General features: G+C 40.1%; 1 protein-coding gene across 1 annotated transcript in view; it reads right to left on the reverse strand.

Annotated features, from left to right (window-relative positions):
- AKR1D1 (aldo-keto reductase family 1 member D1) overlaps positions 1-11186 on the reverse strand; it is a 43625-nt gene extending 32439 nt beyond the window's left edge. Inside the window, exon 1 of the mRNA XM_046020021.1 lies at positions 10998-11186. Coding sequence (XP_045875977.1) covers positions 10998-11090 — 93 coding nt within the window. The 5' untranslated portion in view covers positions 11091-11186. The remainder of the gene's footprint in view (positions 1-10997) is intronic.
- Between the last annotated feature and the right edge of the window lie 697 nt (positions 11187-11883).

Consider the following 11883-nt stretch of genomic DNA (forward strand, 5'->3'; position numbering starts at 1 on the left):
TATTTTTATTAAATTTGGTTGCCAAATGTTTGTTCATTTTATTAACCTGCATGAAACATAAGAATATACTCTCTCCCGGATATTGATAGAACCAAAAAACCTGACAAACTCTTGACACTGGAAATGTAAGTTATCCATGTTTCAGATTGCATATAAATCACTGTTCTTTAGTTATGATGACATTTTAAATAAACATGAGTGTGTCTCGTTTTAATTAAATTTTTAAAAAGTTTAATTTTTTTCTTAAGGAAAAATGGAAGCCTTGGTGGATATTTCCATCAAGACAAGCATCTAGTCTTGCCGAATAAAATGTTTAAATCATCTTTTAGGTTGTGTGAGGGAAGAGAGGGTTAATCTTATTTGTAGATTTTAATTGATCTCTTATTCAGATGGTGATCATTCTGATCTTGTTCACAAATGTTGAGAATACTTGTGCTTGCTTCTGTATCTTCAGTGTTCTAACCAAATGCTTGGCAAATCTCAACAGACCTGTGAATTCTGGCCCACAGGAGTCGGTTTATTGAGGTTGAGTGAGGCAAGAAATATCTTACATTTCTAGTGACTTTATAGTCCTGGGCTGGAAATAAAAAGCACTGGAAGCATAAATTATATTTTCTTTTCGTACTTCAGTTGAAAGTCATCACTATTAGGAAAATAAGAGCATATGAAAAATGAACAAATTGGCTACACAGATGGTATTAGAAAATAAGATTCATAGTCACAAATATCAAATAGCCAGGAAAAGAGAAACACATTCCAGGGATGTCAGAAATACCTCTTCAGTTTTTTTTAATTGACAGCATGATTAATAGAGCTTGAATAGAAATTGAGGCCAAAAAGCTCTGCAAAACACCCTGTAAAATGAGATGTTAAGGACGACAGCGAGTGTGACAACAAAAGTATACTGGAAGAGGAGGCTTGGGGTAGAATCCAGAAATTTAAGGGAAAAGATAAAAATATACTTCCATTATCAGTATATACATAGTATTAATGAAAAGAATAAAACTTCACGTGGAATGGTAAATACAGTCTCAGAAATAGCACTGAAATTTTTGTGGCTGGAATTGGTAAATGTAAGTATAGAACATGAATAGATTTAATATAAGGGGAAAACCCCAAAACTATGCATATTAAAATATATGCTTTCAAAGATCAGCCCAAGACAAGAGGCATAGGGGGAGAACATTTAGGATAAAGAAGATGAGAAAGACAAAGATTAAGTTAGGAGCATGGTATTAACCATTAGCCTGAAGTAACGTATGAACGATGCTTTATTTCATAAAGACATGGCACAGAAGCAAGTTATAGTAGTGAGAGTCTTCTATTATTCGGCTACCATGAAAGAGCCTTTTCTAAAAGCTGAATATCTAGTACAGTCTTTGCTTGCTAAAAATATTTTCCTTCAGATGGCAGAAGCAGCAATGAGGTGAATTACTATTTTGGACTTAATTCTAATCAATATGGAGGAAGTAGTTGGAAATATGGATGTGAGAAAAATGCTTCTTTATAATTCTGTAGCATAAGAGAACTGTATGTGCATTCTGATAGATTCTTTAAGAAAATTCACTTTAAGGAAAACTCAGAAAGATCAAATAGAATACCATATTCGGAGACTTCAATAAATGATATGATAGTAGAATCTTAAATGCAAAATTTTGACCCAAGATTAAGGATGATATCAGTGAAATAAAGAATTCTGTTTCCTAAAATGGTCAACAGCACCCTTCCTCCACTTAAGAAAGGGCAGAGTCCTATAAGGATGCGCTGCCATCTTCCAGGCTGTAACGCATACCCTAGTCAACATCCATTAGATGGTGTTGTGTCCCCAGTACGTATACACAAGTCTGAAAACACAGTAGAAGTGGTTCAGCCTAGCATGACTTCCTTTGACTCACTTAGAAAATGAATACTTCTCACCCGTGAATTTAAGGCTCTGCAGATCCTAGTTCCTAGTCTTAGTTCCCAGGGGGAACCCAGGCTCCTTATTTCAGGAGTTCAGTATTTGTGGAAAGGTGTTGCCATACTGGCAGGCAGGGGTAAGTAACTATATCCCAGGAAGAGATACGCCTCCTTTACTGTTACATGATAAGCCAGGGAGGAAAACACTGGGCACTTAGGCCATCCAATGATATACCCCTTCCCACTTTTGAAAGTTAATGGATAAGAGCAGCAGCCATGATGTGAGAAGGAGAAGTGGACCAGGGACTCGGACAACTTGAGAGATGAGGATCTAGGTTGTGATATTTCATAAGCCACCTAGATCAGAAGAGATGTTGGTTAAGGAGGAGAGAAATCTAGAATGGGGGTAGTCCAGGAGGGAGATAAGTTGCAAATTGAAGGCAGTTTAGTCACAGGAGCTACTTCATCCTGCTAACCTACCTCTTTAAAAACTTTTCCAGGAGACAGACCAAACAAAATTCTGGAAGAGCTTTTCCCAGGGGTGAACTCAGCATACAAAGCCAGTAGGTTCAGTTGGCACCAGGGGTAAAATGTAGTGGCTGGGGCACCTGGGTGGCTCAGTTGGTTAAGCGACTGCCTTCAGCTCAGGTCATGATCCCAGAGTCCTGGGATCGAGTCCCGCATCGGGCTCCCTGCTCCTTGGAGAGTTTGCTTCTCCCTCTGACTTTCTCCCCTCTCATGCTCTCACTGTCTCTCTCTCAAATAAATAAAATCTTAAAACAGAAAAAAATGTAGTGGCTGTCGCGGTGTACCACGGGATAGAGGCATTCATTTGCTCAGCTGGTTGCTCAGCTGGTTGCTCAGCTGGGTTGGCTGCTGGTTACTCACCTCTGATCCCCTCTATGAATGATATTGGGCACAACAGCCAGGCTCTCTCACCTCAACTTAGCACAACTCTATAGCACCATTCCAGAGCTCCCTGTGGGACTAATGAGCAAGTGGATCACAGTGCAATTCTTTACACCAAACAGACTTACTTTTTCTTACTCCCCTCCAGGTCTGGTTCCCGAGACTACTCCCCACTAAGCCTCCTGCACGCAAGTCTCCTTCTTAGAGGCTGTTCTCCAGAGTAGCCAACCCAAGACACCAGGGTAAAGAAGGATTTCTTAAGCTACAGAGAGTGTTAATGATACATTAAGAGTGATAAACGTGACCACATTAAAGTCAAGAAACTCCTTTGTCAACACATCATTAAAAGTGTAAAAACACAAATAGGAAGAGGTATTTTCACGTAGGTATAACTGACAAAGGACTGATACCAGATCTTTTACAAATCCACAATCAGTAAGAAAAGAGAAGTCCAATAAAGAAAAATGCACAGAAGGCACACTTCGCAAAAGATACCAAAATGTTTAATAAAAATATGAAAAACTGGTCAGTTTCATTAGAGTAAAGGAGATGAAAATTAAACCAGAATAAGAGATCATTCCACGCTTGCTAGAACTGCATAAATCAAAATGATATCAAATGTCGGTGAGAATGTGGAGCAGGGGTACTCTCATACATTGTTGGAAGGAGTGTAAGTTATATGAATACCTGGAAATTATTTATATTGACATCATCTCCTAAAATTGAAGATACGGTACTTGATGGGATAGCAGTCCCACTCCTAGGTGTACATCTTAGTGAAACTCATGCATGTGTACAATAAGACCTGTGTAGGAATCTGTAGCACTACAGTTTGCAAAGCCCTAAACTGGTAGCAAGTCAAATGCCCATCAACAGTAAAATGGATCCGACATATTTTTATAATTAAGAATTACAGAGTAATAAAATGGTCAAAGACCATGATTTTTAAAAGATTGTATTTATTTATTTGGGAAAGAGAGAGTGAAAGAGAGCATGAGAGAGGAGAAGGTCAGAGAGAGAAGCAGACTCCCCACAGAGCTGGGAGCCCGAAGTGGGACTCTATCCCAGAATTCTGGGATCATGACCTGAACCGAAGGCAGTGGCTTAACCAACTGAGCCACCCAGGTGCCCAAAGACCATGATTAATAACGTGGGTGAATTTTATATTATATTTAGAAAAAGAAGCAGAAAAAAAGTACATCCAGTGTTTCTATTCATATAAAGTTCAAAAATTGTATAGAAATGTTATAGGTTGTATAACTGTTAGAAAAAAAGCAAGAAAATCAACACCATAAAAATTAGAAGAGCAATCCTGTCATGAGGGAGGAAGGCTTTCAGGTTGAGAAAGACACACCCAGAGTTTCTGGGGTTTGGTATACTCTAATTTTGGATCTTATAGCAAAGAAATATTAGCTATCTAAGTATTTGTCCCTCCTTAAGTCCATTGTCTTTCAAAATGTTAACTGTTAAAAAAAGAAAAGGAGGTAGATCAAAAATAAGAGGTAAGTGACTCAGTAAGTTTCAAAGCCTTAGATTTGAAGAACTTTGGTCTAAAACCTCATTTTTGGCCTTGGGTCTCCCATCTGCTCTCCTTAGCCTAGATCCGAGTGGTCGCCAGCTTTGGAGAGCTTCTCCCAGGGGTGTGTGGCCTTCAGCCAAGTTACTTCCTTCCAAGACTCCAGCCAAATTCGTTTCCTCACAGCTACCAACCGTGTTCAAGTCTTTGTTCTTTTTTGCCTGATTTATTATGGAGGTCTTCTCACCTCATCTCTATGTGTTCTGTCTCTTCTCATTTTAATTCACTGTAACTTGGGCAGGTTAATATTTTTGAAAAATAAACCTGTTTTACACCCTGGTATTTTTTTTTTTTTTTACGCCCAATGGCACCCCCACCCCATACCATTTTTTTGCAGCTTGGTGTACAGCACTAAATAACTCTGGAGAGGAATGGTATATATGTATAAATAATGGTGTGTGTGTGTGTATATATATGTATACATACACACCATATTCCATATGTATCTATAGATAGATAGAAGGAAGGCAATATATACATATATAAACAAAATGCAGAGGTCATTTCTTGGTGTTTGATTTTTTAAAGCCAAGGCTTCTGTGGCAGGTGTGTGAGGGTGAGGAGATCACATGTACTGGAAAGAACTCAGAACATGCTGAAAAAATAAAATTAAAAAAAAAAAAACAAAACAAAAAACTCGGGGCACCTGGTTGGCTCAGTGGGTTAAAGCCTCTGCTTTTGGCTCAGGTCATGATCCCCGGGTCCTGGGATCGCCTGCATTGGGCTCTCTGCTCAGCGGGGAGCCTGCTTCCCTTCCTCTCTCTCTGCCTGCCTCTCTGCCTACCTGTGATCTCTGTCTGTCAAATGAATAAATAAAAATCTTTAAGAAAAAACACAAAACTCAGAACATACACTATATTAAAAGTAAAAATAAACACCAACTGAATTCTTGACCCTCAGAATATTAGCCCACAGAGCATTTTACAAAACTCTAAATGAGCTGCTATTACTTAAAAATTAGTAACTACTTTATAAGATTTCCTGAAAACTGTTAGAAAATCAGACCACACTGGACCCTTGCTTATGCATATAATCGGCTGTAGTGGAGAAAGTCACTATCCTTGGAAAGGTCAGTGGACCTCTGGTTCTGCTTATTCTTGCTCTCATGCCTGCTATTAGAATGAAAAAGCAGGACAAAACAGAGAAATAGACTTAGCTCCCCAGGACACTTGATCGTACTTCCTTCCTGGTTCCTGGTCTCTTTAGGTAGAGGCTATAGAACCACAATCATAAGACAAAGATTTTTCGCCTTTGCATCATCCAACTCCAGTAAGAATCCTGATAAGTCTGTTCAGGAACAACCCCCACCCTCCATATCTGATCCCCCTCCCTGTCTAGTCAGGTTCATCATTTGCCACTATCAGCCCAGGTGATGTCTAGTTGGCTCACAAGAATCCCCCCTTACCCCTGATGTTTCCTCTCAGTAATTTTCCATCCACTGACCTTGGCTGTAAATTCCGACTTGCCCATGCTGTATTCAGAGTAGAAGCTCAACCTTTCTGCACCCCCTCATGCAAAATCCCATCACAGTGGTTCTCCTTTTCAAGCTATAACAAGTGTCATTGCGTTATTTTTTTCCTTTAACATGTGGTTCCCAGTGTATAATAAATATGCTTGGTATAAGAACAAGTGAACCAAGGTTCCTTGGGTTGAGAAGAGGAGGAGGACTCGATGGGCATTGAGGAGAAAGCATGGGATATTTAAAGGATGGCAAAATCCTGAGAACAGTCCTAAGCCTGTGTCTCCCATCCCCTTCCAGCTCAGGGGCAGAATAGACTTGATGTTTAAGGCTCCCCCTTGGTACTCATGAAAGGTTTGGACTTCACCTCTCCTTTGCCCCAGATACAAAGCCTTCGGCTCACTCTCCAGACGGTGAAAACTGCTTGCAGTTACAGAAATCTCAATGAGGACCACCCAGGAAGGAATACCGGATCATTTACAACCCCCAATCCACTTCGTAGGCCACTCCTTTCTCCTAACTTGATGTTTCTTGATCTACCTTGTAACTGATTCCCTCATTGCTACTTGAACTTTGAACCAGTTTCATCTCTCTTAAAGCAGTTCAGCTTTTCCTTATATTTTAGTCATATGTGTCTCTTTCTCTGTAAACATATCTACCAATGGTCCTGGACTTGTGTCATTTGCACATCTGGTAACATTCTTGAGTTTTACTTGAAGTTTTGAATAATTTGGGCTATTGACTCCATGGGCTGATGTTCATAGAAACAGAGTTAATTTCTATCAAAACTGGAAAAAGGAATAAGATCCAAACTGTCACGTGTCAGACCTTCTCAGATGGAGCTGCAGGGAAATCTGTTGGGAAGCTGTCATAAACTATTGCATTCCTGGATGAAAATATTCTGGGAAGCTTTCAAAAGGGAAAAAGTCATCTAGATAATTTGCACGTTTTTAGTTTTCATTAGTCATCACCAGGTGGCGTAATGCACAGAGCGCTTGGTGACTCCAAGTGCTGGTCCCATCTTAAATTCTCTGAGTCTACAGGCATGAAACACCTTTATAAGAAATTTGGGCACACTAAGAGAAAGAAAAATCTTTTTGAAAGCCAGGAGAAGCTGGGCTGGGGCCCCTCACACAGCTTCATGGTACTGTTCCTCCTAGTTGCTTTTCCAGTTCCTGTCTCTGCACGCTCTGGTGGAATATGACCCGGGCAGAGGTCAGAGGAGACATTGTTAGCCTTTCTGACTTTGGCCTTTCATGTCTGCTCTCACCCTTTCTCCCCCTGAAGATGTGACTGGATCTTTCCCCGGCTCTCTCCTGTTCTCTAACTTCTCTGTAAAAAGTGAACAGGATCCCAGGACAGATACTGACGGACAGGACCCCAAACACAAAACACAAATGAATTTCAGGTAAAGAGTTACCTCAGCCTGGCATTTGCCTTCTACTCTTTGTTGTGGAATGAGGGTTTGAAAAGACTCTCAGGCATGCCAAGTTGAGAAAACTAAATTTTGGCATCAGACTTTGCCTTTAAGACTAAGACTGATTCCGAAGTTAAATCAAATTGAGTACTTCAAGGTGGCTGACTTAGGAACGGGTAGTTCTAGCTTCTGCCTCATCAGTCCTGGGAAGATGATAAAGGAGTTACCACTTGCATAGGTTGGAATAGAAAGCCATGAATCTGCTTTACGTGAGATAATCCATTCTTCCCACCCCTCATCTCCCTCTGCAGCCCAACAAACCTAGATAAATGTGGTATATTTTTTGTTATATCAGAGTTTCTGATTTTGTGAGACCATTAACTCCATTGATTACTTTACAGTTGGTAATATTTCTGATCACAAATGTAGTTGGTGTGTGCATGATCTTCATGTCCCATAGTGTTCTTCTTACATCATATTGTCTAACTGGTGTATGTCTTATCTTCTGAAGTGAATTATAACTCTTTCTTGGGGAAATAACACATGATTCTGAATGTCTCCAACCTAGAGCATTTAATATTACTAGATACCCAGAAAGTACTTAATAGTACTTATTGTTAGGCACAACACTTTGAGCCCGACTGAGTTTCAGAATACACACACACACACACACACACACACACACACACAGTCTACATACTTTCAGGATGTATATTCCTATGTACTTTCATAAATAGAAATACACAGAAAGTTATAGAAATTTGCAGTTTCATTGACATTAGATATATTCTTAACAGGCAATAGAGTATAGGGATTAGAACATTGGATCTGGATGGCTTAGTCAGTTGAGCGTCTGTGTTCAGCCCAGGTCATGATGCCAGGGTCCCAGGATAGAGCCCTGCTTGGGGCTTCCTGCTCCTCTGCAAGCCTGCTTCTCCCTCTCCCTCTGCCTGCCACATCCCTTGCTTGTGCATTCGCTCTCTGTCAAGTCAAGTCAAGTCAATCAATCAATCTTTAAAAAAAAAAAAAAAAAAAGAATATTGGGTCTTGACCCAAAGTACATTTGTTCAAATCCAAACTTTGTTCCCTAGCACTGTAAGTTTGGAGTAATTTTATCTCTCTATACTTCAGTTTTATCATCTGTAAATGGGGTTACATGGTATATCATTCATAATGTCTTGAGGATTACATTAGAAAATACATGTAATGTGAAGCCCTCAAAGGAGTTCCTGGTGCATGTTAAGTGTCCCCAAAATGTTAGCTATTACTATCATGTCTATTTACATCTTCCTAGCCTCACATACTCACAAACATAGAGATGCCCTTTTATAAACTCATTAATTGGAAAGCATCAGCTGAATACCCATTACTTATTAAATACTACCTTGGAAATACAGAACTGAACAAAACATTTTCTCTTTCATAATGGATTTCACAGTCTTGTGGAGCAGATTGTAGAGAAACAAGGATTACAATCCAGTGTGATAAGATCTACAGTAGAGTCAAGTAAAAGAGTCCATGTGAACACACAAGAGGGGCAAGTTGTGGTGGCTGGAGGGATGGGATTCTAAGGAGTGGTGTCCTTGAGCTGAGTCTTGAAGGTTTAGTAGAAGCTGGCTAAAACCAAGAGAAAGGGTGTTCCAGGTAGAAGGCAGCATGTTCAGAGCGTGGAGATGGGAGAGTTGTTCCAGGAACTCAGGCAGTTATGTTTTACACACCGAGGGAAAGGTGGAGGAGTGGTGGTGGCTTCTGCTGGACAGATGGGTCTTGACTGAACCTTGAAAGCTCAGTGTGCAAGGTAAGGAATGTGGTCTCTACCCTGTAATTGACAGAGCCACGGAAATAATTCAGCACAGAAGTGACATGATCAGATTTGGATTTGAGAAAGATCCTGACAGCCTGAGTTTGGATCATTAATTGGAGGGGAGAAAATTGGGAGAATAACTTACTGATAAATTAAGAACCTAAACTAAGGCAATGACAAAGGAGATAGAATGGTGTGAATTGAAAACATATTTCTGAGATAAATTGAAGAGCAATCATTGGATATAATGTGGACAAGGAGAAACATGCAGAAGATGGCAGAATGAAGGAATATGGTCAGACTTCTGGCTTGGGGGGCTCAGAGTGATAGTGTTATTTTCTAGGAGGAGAAGTAGTTTAGGGGCTAGGGGAAGGAGAGATGGCTAGTGTAATTTTGTCATATTGAGTTAGAGGTGTCTGAGGAAGACAGAGTACATACTTGACTGTCCAACAGAATTATCCAAAGAGCTTGTTAAATGCAATCTCTACCCCTTAAGATACAGATTCAGTAGAACAGGGGTGAAGCCTGAGGATCTGTATTTTTTTTTTTAAATCCCCAAGTGGTTCTGATGTAGCTGGTCCACAGTTGTATGGGGACATATAACCAAAACAATAGGAAATAGGTGTCTCTGCATGGATGTGGTCGGAGCCAAGGTTGTGAATGAGATCATAGACAGATAATGGGCAAAGTAAAAGAGGAAGGGGCCAATGACTTAGACCCTTGTGATTGTTCCAACAGTGGTTTTCCTTTGCATTATCAAAAACAAGGGGACTGGGCAATTGCAGTGGAATGTGGGATTGTGATACAAGAGTTCGTTAACTAACTGGTTACTCTAGGCTTATTTTTCTTTTTCTGTCTTCCATTCTCTATGCTGCCCCAGAATTATCTTTCAAAAGTACTGTATCTCATGATGCTTTTCCTTTGTTTCCAAACTTCACATAATTCCTCCTTTTATATGGAGTGAAGTTCCAGCTTCTTGGCATGGTGTCAAGGTCCTTTATGATCTAGTCTCAACCTGCATTTCCAGAGCCAGCTGCCGTTGTCTCCACCACTAATTTCTTGTGCCAGCCACTGCGGGCTTGGCCTTTGCTGGACATATCATTTATCGTTGTGCCTCTGTAATTCTCCTTTGCCCCAAACGCCCTGCCTCAGCTCTCTTTCTCTGCCTTCTAACTCATAGTTAGCTTTCCGGAGGTCATTCCTACGTGATCACACAAATCTGATCTAATGCTACAAATCTGGTAGCATTTCTACACATATGATGGTTTATTCTGGTAATCAGCATTAAATTTGAATTGCAATGAGGAAAGCAGAAAGATATTTTTCTTATAAGTAGAAACTGTGTTTAAATGGAAACCCACTCAATCCTGAAGGTCATATTTAACAATTCTCTTGTCTGTGTTTTCAGAGAGATAGTTTGTAGTTCTAGGATAGCATTTACTCTTATCGTGATCATTCTATAATTAGCTACTAAAGAATCTGCTTCCTCTATTTGATTTCTAATACCTAGGTAGCACAGACACTGTTCCCTTCATATTTGAAGCTTCTATAGCCTAGTGCTTCATACCTGGGAGGATTTTGCTAAGTATTTGCTAGACTGAACTGGAAATTCTCAAATAAAAGTTTTAAAAACCCCACAAGTGGTAAACTCAGAAACTTCATGTGCCTCAGTTCATTCTAATAATCCAGATTCAGCTAAATTTCATCAAAGGAAGAAGAAAGGTCCCATCTTCTAAGCTTAAAGATAATTTAAAATTATAAACTGATATAGTTTCAGCCTCTGGCTCAGTACTCATAATGCCAAATAGTACCCTGGAGATAACTTTCATTATAAAAAGTAAATCAATGAGATCCACTCAAAATGAGTTAAAGATTATGTTCTAGGAGAGTTTCAAAACATTAAAATAAAACAGAGAGAGAGAGAGAAATTTACCAGTTTAGGTTCTGAGTAGGTCCCAAGACCGATGACCGGAATGCTGTTTCCATCACTTAGAGGAATGCGGTGATTTACAGCGCTGAGGTACATCCTGGAGAGACTCTGGGTTTCAAATTTTAGCAGTGATTCTGGATGCCTCTAGAGGAGTCTCTTTGAAAAGATCTTCTAGGGCCCTACTAGTCTAAGAAAGGAGAGCCAGAGGGAGGAGCAGTGGGAGGGAAGAGAGATTAGCAGATGTATTTCTCAACCTGTTTTTTTCCAGGTTGTTGTGAAAAGCCAGAGCTTGTCCTTTGAACTTTATCAGAGGCATGTAAATAACATAATCCATTGAGAGCTGATGCTTACTTCTCTATGAAGAGGGAAACCCCTAAAAGAAACAAATCTAGCTGGCTTCTACCAGTCAGGGTGCTTTCATTGGCAAGTAACTGGCTGATCTCAAATTCTCTTAAATTATAAAGGACATTTATTGGTTCATGTTTCTGAAAGCTTCAACATTAGGGCTGGCTTCAGGTGAGACTACAGCAGTTTCCCAGCACTTAACCTGGAGATTCTGATGCAGCAGAACTAAAAAGAGGTCTGGGATTTGATTATCTACTTAAGTTTGGGAAACACTGGGCTGGAGGAATAAGTGAGGTGGCCTGGAACCAATTTTTTAACCTTCCAGTCCATGTCTTTGCCTCCTCACTCTCTCAGCAGACTCATCCCTTACTGTTAAAGAGTGGTGACCGGTCCTTGGAGTGACATGGTTCCAGATACAAACTACACAAAAAAGAGATTTTTACTTTCTCCATTGCTCACACAGCACCCTAGCCATGATCTTTTTGGTCTCTGCTGCCTTTCTTACTTCATGCATGCAAACTAAGCCAATCATGATGGTCAAAGC

Source organism: Meles meles, chromosome 10 (genome assembly GCF_922984935.1).
Source record: "Meles meles chromosome 10, mMelMel3.1 paternal haplotype, whole genome shotgun sequence".
Taxonomy (NCBI): domain Eukaryota; kingdom Metazoa; phylum Chordata; class Mammalia; order Carnivora; family Mustelidae; genus Meles; species Meles meles.